The 13,902-nt window shown below is 38.0% G+C and overlaps 1 protein-coding gene across 2 annotated transcripts in view; it reads left to right on the forward strand.

The window, feature by feature from the left end:
- doc2b (double C2-like domains, beta) overlaps window positions 1–13,902 on the forward strand; it is a 260,480-nt gene that overhangs the window by 240,722 nt on the left and 5,856 nt on the right. For both annotated transcript variants that reach the window (XM_030154266.1, XM_030154267.1), the window contains one exon: window positions 6,783–6,864. In XM_030154266.1, coding sequence (XP_030010126.1) covers window positions 6,783–6,864 — 82 coding nt within the window. The remainder of the gene's footprint in view (window positions 1–6,782; window positions 6,865–13,902) is intronic.

The raw sequence follows: 13,902 nt of genomic DNA on the forward strand, positions 1-13,902 counted from the left end.
TAAAGTATCGATCTCACCATGCTAGTATCGATCTGATACCAATATCAACTTGGTATCGATACTATCAGCATTTGGATTGATTTGTCCACCACTAGCAACCAGAAGGGCAACCAGCAGGAAATATCAGATCAGATCCGGTAGAACCAAGCAAGCTTTATGCGCATGCTCCACGTTGTCGTCTTCGTTTTTTGCGAGAGCATTACACCACATACAGGCCTGGCATTTGCACTACATCGTTTTCAGTCATTTTCAGTAGCTTCGTGTGGACGCAGATATTTCCTAAAATGACTCTGTGTTTACAAAGTACTTTGTTTGAGAACGACAGAGAAAAAGATTGGATAGGAAAAGATGCAGTTTCGTGTGGACATGGCCTTAGTTTTAGCTTGTTTTTGTCAGGTTTTTTATTCGTACTGCCGCCTTTTGAAGACTCACTGGCTCAGTCTGTTGTTGTAGGCGCATCCCGTGCAGACTTCCTGTTGGCGTCTGTACTAGTATGGTTGATGTGTGAGGACAAAAATAACAATCAACCTCACACAGATTTTAATGCCATTACAAATTGTGAGATATATTTATATACGTGTAAGTTCTCCATGTTACTGAGGCTGGCAATGGAAGAGCAGTATGTACCATATTGTGTGGGTTATAAATATGTATGTGTAAATATGTGTTTTTGGCATTGGACTGGGAGATATTGTTCTGTAGTGTGTGAATGCATATGGAAACTGCACTGTGATTTAATTCTTTGCAGCAAAATAAGGAACTGCCTGAGCACTGATTTAGAATTCAGAGCCTGGTCCTGTTCTTGATTCACTGTGGAAACTCAGAGGATGTGTATTATTTCATCCTGGCTGCAAACAGGGGGGCACCAGCTCTGTGCTCAAAAAATTATGTTTATATATGACTTATGACCTGCAAATACATTCAGGAGGAGACACTTCTAGGGCAACCCAAAGTCAAGTGGTTACATTGTGTAAGTCATGGTTTCTCTGTCCTTGTTTCCCTCATTTCTTGCATGAAAAAAAACTGTACATCCAGAGCACAAAAAAGTACTTTGCAGAAACTAGAGGACAAAATATATATCAGCTAAAATTTACTTAGGGGGTCAAATGAGTGGCCATTTTTGTCAAAAAAAAAAAAAGTTATAAGACATGCATAGAACTGTGTTGAAATAATGCTGATACATTTGTGCACAGACTACTGATATTACTTGACAGTGGAAGCTATATTTTCAGAAATATTGGATTTTGAATAGCACGTGTATGTGAAAACTTTTGCTGGTGGACGGACGTGACATTACCCATGATGATCTGGTCAGTACCAGTACTTTATTAGTAATAAACTTATATACTTACTATTGCTAATTCTCCTCTTATTCATAAATGTTAGTATTGTGGATCTAAAACAATAACAGCTGACACAAAATGTGTCAGTGGACGGATGTGACATGGTTGTTACGGATCCCATCATACTGATGCTCTGCAGCCATGTCACCATTTCCACAAATGATCCCTGTGCAAAAACTAGTATCATAATTATTTGTTGTATAGTTTATCATCATACTAAAGAGTAAATAACAATATAGAATTGTTATTTCTTTATAAAAATGCTTATTATTAGAAAACTGTTGATTTAAAAAGTGACGTGGGACATTCTTAATGTATGTATTGGCGTAACATAAGCAGGATGGATCAGCACCATACTCCATGTTGCAACCTGTAAAAATAAAACATATGATATGTAGTACCTAATCTTGTAAGAAAAATTGGGGAATTTAAAAGAATAAAATATTTGTTTTTCAGGTAAATTCTGTTAAAATATAACTTGGCCATTTGTGACATGAAAATATAGCATTAATTGTGATGAAATTGGACATTTTTGACCTGAAAACATAGTTCATATGACCATCAACATGTTGAACAGAACTGAAATCCTGTAAATTTGCATAACTTGCATTTACCAACACAAAGTTCCTTTGGGGATTCACTTATATTGATCTTTTCTGCGCAAAGACTAAGACCTCTAAGCAAATTTTAGCTGATATAATAATGTTTCACAAGACCATATTCATTTTAAATGTGCATCCATTCCTACTATTAAAGGTGCCCTACCACATGTATTTCATTACTTTTGTGGTACTGTCTGAAGTTGGACTCTAACATTTTTTGTAGAAAAAATGCTTTGGTTACCAAGTTTCCATCCATTCTAATGTGATATATAAAGCCTGCTGGAAGACTCAGCTTGATTTGCGCCAGTTCTCATGAATATTCAACATGCTAATCAGCTTGACTCTGATTGGCTAACAGCTAGCCAATGAAAGTCTGGCTTTGCAGCATCCTTTACCCTGCGCAACAAGTAGAGGAACTGGCGGAAACCGAAAGTGAAACTTATCATGCTTTGATCATCCGACTGAGCTAGATGAATTCTGTGGTTGTGGTCTCACCTGGGTGAGCTCATGAATAATAATGAGCTCAGGCATTAACACGTCACACTGAACAGCTTTTCTAATCGACCTGATTTCTCTGCTTATTTATTTTCAGTGGCAATAGCAGACAGAGGAGGGAGTGGTTCATTTTCAAATTCACTACATAACACAAACACCTATGGACCTAACATATTTCAAAAAATACGAGTAAAAACGGTTTTGTGTGGCAGGGCACCTTTAAAGACCTGCAACACATTCCAAAAAAAATCAGACTGAATTTGAGTGAATGAGTGGCTGTTTAGGACAAGTGGAAAAACTTTGAATAATGATGTGATTTCAATCAGCTTATGTCAGTTGATTGTAATGGTGATCTGGAGCCAAAGCAGCAGGAAAGGCCTCGTCCTTCAGCAGTAAAGATGGGCTGAGGACCGACAATCTGCCCCCATGAGAGAAAAATCACAGAATGTTTAAAAACACCGTTCCTCAGAGAATAATAGAAATTAATTTTGACATTTCAAACTCTACAGTGAAGAGAAAATTCCGTAATTCCCTATCTGTGTATAGAGTAGTAATTCACATGAAAACACACTATTCTTCGCTCTGTTTACAGGTTGTATAAACTGTAGTCTGCCTAGGCTGACTAGGTGTCCCGCTTGTGCAGGACTGCACAGCATTATGACCATTTTTTCCCATATCCCGCAAATTGAGACGATGTCCCGCATTTGACTGGCTCTGGCTCTCCAAAGTGCAGGACAGTCGCCTTCCTCCAAACATGACTTTCATTTTATAGCAGTGACAGCGCTATCACCATTGGCTTTGTCCGCTGTCAGTCAGCTAACATACACGCGGGGTCAGGAGTCCATCAATCTGTCACCGGTGTCCTCCTGACCTCCGCCCACTGACACACAAAAAACAAAGGGAAAAGCCTCAGATACCGCCATGCAAATATTGGCGGAAATCATGGAATCTCCACACAAAAAAAGAAGATGCAGCTACAGAAACGAATGGGAAAATGTTTATACTGTACATGGGTGAAAGCGGTGGGGGGTGATTCACAGAGGGTATTCTGCGAACTATGTCAAACTTATGTCTCTATTGCACATAGAGGCGAGTATGACTTGAAGCAACACACTGTATGTATGTGATGTTTGGGTAGATTTGATCCCCATTCCCTTTTGCCTATTTTTAAGTTTGGAGTTTGAACTGAGAGACAACAAACAAACAAATATGCTTTTGGTAAGTAGGTGGATATTTATTTTTTGACAAAATTCCACAGGACACTTACTTTATTTTATTCTATTTTTATTACTGTGTTAGAATGCAAAATATTTGACTGTTCTGTGAATGGATGCACAAAGGTTTTTGGTCCAAGTAATTTTAGGTTGTCTGGAAGTGGAAACAGCTGTTATAATGTTGTCAGTTATGCCTTTTTGTTTTATTGCACATAGATTAATTTACCTTTGAGGGTTGAGAATATGTACTCAAATAAAAAAAAGCTGATTTTCTAAATGTATTTAATTACAATATTTGAAACTTGAGGTTTCTTTTCTGAGTTTTACAAGTAGATTTTTACCTTCGTCAGGAGGTACTGTGATCACTTTGCTTTGTGTTTATTTACGTGTTTGTTTGTTTGTTTGTTTGTTTGTTAGCAACTTTACGGGAAAACTATTACAACCATCTTTACCAAATTTTACCCACAGATAGGCCTCGGCCCTGGGACCAACCCATTAAATTTGGGACCAAGTAGGCCAAAGTTCAAGGTCACAGCAAGGTCACAAAATCTCAAATTTTCCTATCTCTCATCATTGAGCAATTTTCGAAAATTCATAAAAAATTCTAAATGACTCCAATTAGCCTCCAATTTGAGCCACCCGTAGCTTATAACAATATCTTGTATCTGGCACAAAAGTGTCCACATCCACTGTGGAATGTGGACTCTATGGACATTTTAATTTAACATTGAAAATGCCATTTACGACACATTTTTCATTATAATTCAACAAATATTGATTGGAATTTAATATAATTTGACATATACCTGACTGGTACCAAGCTTCAACATTTTGTGCTGTATGGAACAACCTTGAAACTGTTTAATTTAAAAAGAAATAGTCGATCCACACATGCACACCATTCGGGGTGCTTGACAGAGGTTTGTGTTCTCTGAACACTTGTTTGCTTTGTTTTTACAAGCAAAAAAAGTTGTTTAAACCTGTGCAGAAAAAGCAAAAAATAAATGCCCAGTGCAAAAATATGCATACTGTTTGCAACCAAATCAAATTGTTGTTATTCATATTTATAAGCTCGACAATAAGATGCACGTTGTTGAAAACTCTAGACTTTGTTCCAGTTTACGGTTACGTGTCCCACATTGTCCCACACAAACACACTCCTTGTCCCACATGTGACTCGCAAGCACCTGGTCACCCTAACTCTGCCATACAAGATTTTAGCTGATCGTTGTTGTTTTCTGACAGGTACAGGGATGCATTTTGTGATTGACAGCTGTTATTTTTGATCACTGCTGTGAAATACAACTCTATTCCTGTTCTCTGTCACAGATGCTACATGACAGCTTGTGCTATTTTGGCTTAACTTTCCCATGGTTTATTTTTTGTGATTCGAACAGAGTGGAGTGTGATGTGGAAGGAGGCATGTATTTTCATATTCTGGCATTTAGTCCTAATTCACCTCCTGCAGCTCTAAGAGACTGGAGGAATTTCTGTGCATAAAGAGCACTAGACCAGAAGAATAACTTATAATTCAGACATTGTTGCATCAAGAACTGTCATTAATGTGTAAGTGATCGACAAATGGGCTCAGTAGAAAACAGTTGTAATTTTAGTTTCAGTAAAATTATACATTCTCAGATGAAGAACATGTCAAATCTGGACTTTAAAAGAAACAGAAGAAACTTTGGGTTCTTCTAAATCAAAGACAACTAACGTGGACTGATAGAAAATTATTGAAAAAGAGAATAAATAAAGGACAGGCAGAGGTCCGAGACACTGGTCTGGGCCTTTGAGGGTAGATAAGTGTCTTAAAGCCGCAGGAGCCAAAATCAGGGGGAAAATGCCACGATTAGACAATACACACCTTCCATCTGCAGCTCTCCCCTCTCAGCCCATATTCAAAGACTATAGAACCTAATTCAGATAATACACTGATGTATACATCTATATCACCTACATTTGATGTGTGACATTCACTTTCTTTCTAATCTTTCTGATAAAAGGCATTTTATATGCGAACAAGAGGACAAAACAGAGAAAAAAATCCGTTTGCAAAATATCTCCACTAGTGTGGACTGGGCATAAATATAAATGACCTGATGTCGTCTCGCGTTCTTATGTTCATGTTGGGACACGTGTCAGAGCAGTAGAATCACGTTGACTTTAATTACAGCTGTCAATCGCTTATTTAATAACTGTGATTGGCTATAAATCTGCGTACCTGAATCCATTTTCTATAGGCTGAAAGGAGTAGATGCAGAGGTGTCGTGTCCTTTCAGACCACCTGAATCGCAACATACAGAAAGGCAATTATGGAATTTTTGCACAGTGATGCTAAAAAAAAAAAACAAAAAAAAAAACCTCAAGCACAAGTGTAAGCACAGAAATAGTACCTCTTATGACTCCTTCCAGAATGCAACCGAAAAACTTCACTTTAATGTGTATTCATTCACTGACAGCTTTTATGTTATGTGACACATTTCGTCGCATTGTGAGGTTTAGATGGTTTACAAATACCCAAAATCTTTAATCCAATAGAGAAATAAACAGCCAAAGTAAGGAAATACGACTCTAGTTCCATTCAAACTCATAGATATACACTGCAGTATCTGGATGATCTGGTAGATTTTTCATTATATAAGGATGAGTTCCCTTCATATTCTATAATACCATCAAATAGACACTACAATAAAAGTAGTGTTAAACTCACCATGAAATGAAGATCCATTTGATAAAAAAAAAAAAAGAGCTGAAAGCTGTTGGCAGAACAACAATAAATAGAACATATGCCCTTTTAATAACAACACAAATAGAGTGTGATGAATTCAGAAATAGTGTAATAAGGTTAAACATCAGTGTGGATGTGTGTGGACCTCAGGGCTGTGGTTGGATGAAGGGCAGTATCACAGCACCCTCTAGAGGACAGAACAATATAACAGTACACTACATGATACTTTTGTATTGTTTAGGATTCGATAAGTAGACCTGTGAGTATAAATCCCCCAGGCGATGAGGATTTAGACTCTGTTTATATCTCCTGTGCTTTTTCAGCCACAAAAACAGTCATCAGTAAAAAGCTCTGAGTTCATCTTTACCACAATAACATCCATTCACTTTGTCTCCTACAGGTACCTGAAGCCTGATGAGAACAAAAAGTCAAAGCACAAGACTGCGGTGAAAAAGAAGACCCTCAATCCTGAGTTCAACGAGGTAAAAAAACAAAAAAACACCACCAGTGTACTGGAGATCTTCCGGCTAGTACTACTGTTTACTTTTTTTTTTTTTTTTTTTTTTTTTGCCTTACTTAAGTGTTTTTTCTGGTTCTTTGTGCATGGAGCGGGAAGCACAAAAGTCATTCTAAAAGGGCAGTAGGTTTTTTAAAAAAAGCGCATATCACTTGCTGACTTTTTCACAGAGCAGCACAACTAAGGCTGTCTGTTGAAGTACTGAGAAAATGTCCCTAAAAAAATTCTCAGCTCTGTCTAACCTCGTGGCATCTTCTTCCAATCATCTATATTTTGTCAGATATTGATCAAAAAGCCTTATCAACTGTTTAACTCTTAAATGCATAGGACCTGGACCTGGACCTCTGTTATTATACTGCCAGAAGAATTTAATGTGTTAATAGAGCTGGATGATTTGGTCAAAATATTAGAGCACAATCTTTTGAGGTAGGATCACAATCTACTATCTGAATCACAATTTTCTCACCTCATATGAATTATGCATGAGTTACAACCAAACTATAACAAGTTTTCCTTCATTTTTACTGGCTTAGGCTGTGTGAGATTGTGTTTTCTTGTTGTTGATGCTGTTATCTGACTGGAAACCCTGTATTTTTGCATAATTTTCTACCATGTTTTCTACCACAGTTGATGAAGGAAACACCTGTTTTCATTATCTTAGCTCCGCACACATCTCTGACGTAGTACTGGTTCGATTAATGACATAAATTGTGGCTGGATGTTATTCTTCAGTTCTTTTTTAATTAACAGCAGAGAATAAAAACAATTATAAGTACTGGCAACAACACAAAAGGTAGAGAATGAGCAGCATATATGGCTTTGACCATTCCAGACTATGGCCATAATTTGTCTGACGGGAGATTCATGATGAACAAAAAAATGTTTTCACACTATTGTGAATTAAAGCATATGTGTAAATTAGATTCACTGCAGGACACAGTTAAGAACCAGAGCAGAAACTCATGGATTCATAGTATATCTTCACCATTTGAAACTGTCATTTAGGCAGCAGTAAAATGATCATGGTCTGGTGTGTGGTACCTGAGGCTGGTGTCCTCAAGGTGTGGTGAGTCCAATCCACACTTGCACCTCAGAATCCGCTTTTCTACTGGCTCCTGTTTCCCTCTTGGTCACATTGCTCTTCTCTGATTGTTTTCTGGTCCTCTGATTTTAAGTATGCACCTCAGAAAGCTGCTGATAAAGGTCTGGGTCCTCTGCAACATGTTAAGTATCATTATCTATGTCTCCGATCCACAGAGAAGAATGGAATATCTGTCTGAATTACAAATGTGCATGTTTGTTACTGTGGCCCAGATGACCTTGAAGGTGAGGAAGAGTGACATAGGTTAGCCATGTGGGAAAGGTGGGTAGAGTGGGAAAGTTTGGACATTACTGATATTTAATGATCCCTCTGAAAAAGACAAATTAACAGCAACATCTTACATCTGCATATCCAGGATGAGTGTTTTTGTGGTTCTTTTGAATACTTTCATTGTCTTACAAAACTATAGGTTTTTAAAGAGTTTTTTTTCTTACTTTACATGTAAAAACTCCTGTCACAGACATTGATCTACCATCTGTAGAAACATGTTCAACTCCTGAATGCATACCTCAGTTTGTTAAATGTCAAGGACCATGGTAGACCTCTGCTAATTCAGTTTTTATCCTGTGAGAGACATTAACCTTTTCCTTTTTTACGTTTAATTTGTGTTAAATACTACAGCAGATACACATTTCTGGTTCTATTGAGTATTTTCATAACCTCAGGAATGAAAGCTATGATTCAGCCGTAGGTTTTAATAAAGCACATTACTCCTGAATACATACCTCAGTTAAAGATCAAGGACCATAGGATGCCTCTGCTAATGCATTCTTCTTTGTATTGTCAGAGAGACTGAAAAGTTGTTTTAGATGTGTCTACACCTCTTCTTATAGAGGTTTGTTTGTCTACATGTTATCGGTCCCCATTACATGTAAAATTGCTCAGGCACAGTTTGACAGAATTCGGTACAGTCATTCGCTTGGACTCAAGGATGAACTGAATAGATTTCTGTTTTCAAAGGCGTAGATCGCTGTGAACTCACTAAACCCAGAGGCAGCCTTCAGGGCTGAAAAGAAAAGCCAATGCTTAAATGTAAGAAAAAAACTGTGGTAACTTGAAGATTCACTGAGGGGGCTGGCTCCAAAAAAAAAAAAAGTCAGTTCCCACAGACCCCTTGTTAAAATGACTTTGGTCTCTATAGTTGACATCCTCCCCAGTTTACCTTATATTAAAACTAACACATTATGCATTATTAAGGAAGTGGCCACTATGATTGATAGGTGAATGTGTTTGTGCTGGATTTGACTGACAGCTAGTGACAGCTCGGATGCTGAGTCAGATATTTGGAGCTTTTGTTCATAAAATAACGTATTTCTCCCTCAAAGGTACCTCTTCTGTCGTTGTGTTTATGGAGTTACACAAAAACATTGTCAGAGGATGGTGTCATGACATTGACTGGTACTTAATTAAACCATGCCAATAATTATACTTGCTTATTTGTTACTTAATTATACCAGTAATACCAAGCATAACTCAGCTGCCTTAGCTGACGTAAGCATTGATTCGTATTGAATTATGTGGTCTATTAGGCAGCTTCTAATGAGCCCAGATACGTAGTTGTAGCTAGTGTGTTCACAAATTTCACAGTTTTATCAAACACAACTTTAAGTTTATTAATTAGCTGAGATTACTTTCAGTCGATGTGGTCAGTGTTTTCACTAAGTTTTGATGTTGCCTGTTGCTCTTCTCTGGCTCCATTTTCTTAATCCATTCATCCACTCATTCATTCATCCATTCATCCATTTATTTTCCAAACTGCTGAATACTGCAGAGGGTCACAGGGATGTTGGAGTCTATCCCAGCCACCATCAGCCAAAGACGGGGTACATCCTGAACACATCTTCAGCTGACATATACAGACAAACAAGCATTCACTCTCACATTCACACCTACAGCCGATTTAGACCAAGGCGAATGTCTTTGGATGGTGGGACGAAGCTGGAATACCCAGAGAGAAAGCACACAGACATGGGGAGAAGATGCAAACTCCACTGGGATTGAACTCAGGACCACCTTCTTGTGAGGCCTAGGAGGCACCACCATGCCACCCTCCTCTTCCAAATGTGGGCCAAAAAATCCAACTATAGGCCGTTCTTATTGACTAAACTCAATGTGTAGAAGCTTCAGAACACTAGTCCACAAACCAAGGGATGAGAAAGGGTTCATTCACTACTTACAGACTATTAGTAACACACTTTCAGTCGTACCTGAAAATTTCCGTTTATGATGTAAGGATAATGGATGCGTCTGTCTGAACTAAGGGTAGTTGTTTTCTCATGCTTTTACTGTATCTAAAAAAATGTATTGACTCAAAGTCTCATTCCGTGTTGTTCATAATTTAAATAATGGCCCAAAACAAAAGCACTGTTCTGAGAGAACCAGTACTACACATGTGATCTATAAATGGATCAGCCTGAATGTGCACTCAAAATGCTGTCAAAACTTTCCTTTTATGAGGGGCGGCTGTGGCTCAGGAGGTAGAGCTTCCAATAACTGAAGGGTTGGCAGTTCGAATCCTGCTCTGTCCTCGTCATGTGCCGTTGTGTCCTTGAGCAAGACACTTTACCCACCTGGCCTCCAGTGTCACTCACACTGATGTAAGAGTGTGCATGAATGTTTGGTGGTGGTTGGAGGGGCTTTCGTCAGCCTGCCCCAGGGCAGCTGTGTCTACACATGTAGTTTACCTGCACCAGTGACTGAATGAATAATGGATCAATAATGTAAAGCACTTTGGAGGCCTTGAAAAGTGTTATAGAAATTCAATCCATTATTATTTATTTACACCACAGCCTCTGGGAAAGAGGCCGAATGAAAGGGCAGAGAAACAAAACAAAAAATCTTGCCCATAAATACAGTGATGCCAATTGACACAGGAATAGAATTAACACACATATATATCATAAGTAATCTGGAGTTTTTAATTGAAGTTACAAGCATGCCATATTTACAACATGATGCTGGTAAAACAGTGAAAGGTTTAGTGAAATTACAATCCGTACATACATAAATTATGTAAATGAAGATTGAAAGAAATGATTTTACTGTGAGTAGTAGATTTTGAAAGGTTTAGTTATTTATTGTAAATTTAGCTTAATATGTGTTCCATATTGCACATTTGAAGCTGAGGTGTGTCAGCAGTTAAAGGAGTAGAGAAAATGTTCAGATGTCAGAACAGGCCATCTGGTTCAGGATCTAAGCCTGATCTCTCGCATAGAGAAGTGTTTTCACAAGTGATACAGATAAACAGCCATGGCAATCTGCCAATGTGAGCTCTTCTCCATCTTATACTCCTTTAACTATAGCCAGACAGTATCAAAGTAAAAAATAGCACTGGGTATAGTTTGGGGTTTTTCTAATAATAATGGATAAACTGTGCTAAAACTGATACCTCTGTTACTTTGATAGTTTGATATACATAAAATGACAATAAAAAGAAGAACATTTACTAAATGTAACAGTGTAAGGACTGCTAAGAGAATAACATTTCCAAATTTATAACACAAAATTACATAATAAATGACATGTTACAATTTAATGTGTTACCTCATTTGTATTAACTTTTGGTCCCTTTTTCTTCCAAGTGAAATAGAACCACACTTTGGGCAATTTAGCTGTAAGTGTTAAAGGCAGCTACACTATTTCAGTCAACAGCTCAGGCGCTCAAGTGGCACCATAATGATGTAGTGAAATCACCATGTTGCCATTTGCTCCATTAGGTACCAATGGACTGGAGGGATGATCAGTGTTATTTGTACTTACTTTTGTCAGATGTTCGGTGATTTTGTCATTTCCATCTAACAGACTGGGAGTTTTGAGGCATAAAACGTCAGGCATATCTTTAACCCTGATCTCCATTCCATACGAATGCTTTACAAGAAGACAGTACTCCCACTGCTAGGGATATGGAGAGTGATAATGGACTGTGTTCTACAGTGCTTTAGTATAAGCTCTTAAATGCCAGCTCTATACCTACATGAGCCATTCATTTCACTGTTGAGACCTTTATTCTGATCTACTCTTCAGTGAATACTCCACCACCACATGTTTTCACACTGCATACATACTGGTAAATAGTGTTGAAATTCACCTTGAGTTATTTTCTTTCTGACAGCAAGTCCTTCAAACCCAGTCAGTCCTCTGAAATAGGAAGCTGGTTTCATTTAACTGTCAATTCAGAGTGACTGTGTAGTCACATTTCTAAGATAAATCCAGAATGGACGAACTGGATCTACCTATCAGGTGGCATTTTCTTCCAAGCTGAGTCAGTGCATCTCTGGCCACAGCTGAAAAACCTCATTTGTAACCAAAATGATTGATTGTAAACAGTGTGTGAAGGAAACTTCAGGGCTTTCGGGAAGCTGACCTTGTTTCACTTTTTTGCAGCAGGTTGCTGCTGCTGTGCACCTTTCAGCACCATAGAGGTGAGAAGAGGGTTGTAACAGTAGGACTTGTTGATACAGAGGATGAAAAGTCATTTTACTAATGCAGCCTTCTGTGTGAAATAGCTACACCTTCCCATTCCTGAGTGCTACAGTTCATACATCAGTTAATTGTACTATTTTCTGTCTTACAAAGGCAGGCCTGACTCTGACTCATGTTACTGCAGGAACAGAATAACAGATCTGATATACACTCACTGGCCACTTTATTAGGCACACCTGTTCAACTGCAGGTTGATGCAGATGTCTAATTGGCCAATCACATGAAGACATGGTCAACACAAAACAAACTGAGCATCAGAATGAAGACCAAAAAGGTGATTTAAGTGACTCTAAAAATGCATGGTTGTTGGTGCCATTTGTGCTGGTCTGAAACTACTGGGATTTTCATGTGTGATCATGTTTCATGATCTCTAGAATGGTCCAAAAAAGAGGGAATTTTCCCAAACTGGTATCATCTCAAGCTGGTTTCTTGAAGATGACAGTAAGTCCACTCTTCTCCAATGGTCTTCACAGCTGCCAGATATCAATCCAATAGAGCACCTTTGGGAAGTGGTGGAACATGAGATTTGCATCATAGATCTGGACAAATCTACTGCAACTCCATGATGCTATCACATCAATATGGACCAAAGCCTCTGAGGAATGTTTCCAGCACCTTGTTGAATCTATGCAATGAAGAAATAAGGTAGTTCTGAAGATGCAACTGACAATATGTACCTACTAATCTGGCCAGTGAGTGTATAATGATGAATGAACCACACCAAATCTGTGCCTTATTAAAACTAAGAGACATTAAAACAGGACACAGTATTTTGTCTGGAGTGAACGAATTGTATGAGTAAAATCAAAAGTGGAGAAAGGTTGTTCTATGTTTTTATGGTTGTTGACATAGTTAAAATGAGTGAATTTATTGATATTCAAGAATTTTTGCATGTCAGTGTCTTTACTAAAATGAATTGGTGTGAATCACCTCCATATCCTCCATATATACACATCATCCATTATTAACAGAGACATTTTACATTTCATTCACACAATAACGACACAGAGAAATACAAACACATGGGAAAAAAATAACATATTGCCAATATTTTAGAAATACCCTGTAAATTTCACAGATCATGTTTCCTTGGGAGCTCATGTCTTTCCTTTTCTTCCAAACTCTGTTTATTGCTTTTCTCTGTGAAATGACGGTGCAACAAGGTGCAATCACAACCAATAAACACTTGTAAATAGAACCCCAACCGCACGCTCTACAACACACATCTCCCACAAAACATACTGTATCACAACTAACAGCAAGGTGACCGTAGAAATAGAGTAAGAAGGAAAAGCAAAGAAGGAAAGCTGTCACAGAAATGGCATAAGATACCTCAATGTGGGGCAAAAATAGAAGTATATTAACCTGTGACAGAGTGGCTGTTAGACATACAGTATCATGTGAGAGTCGTTTCCAAGT

The sequence above is a fragment of the Sphaeramia orbicularis genome, chromosome 14 (assembly GCF_902148855.1).
Source record: "Sphaeramia orbicularis chromosome 14, fSphaOr1.1, whole genome shotgun sequence".
NCBI classification, from domain to species: Eukaryota; Metazoa; Chordata; class Actinopteri; order Kurtiformes; family Apogonidae; genus Sphaeramia; species Sphaeramia orbicularis.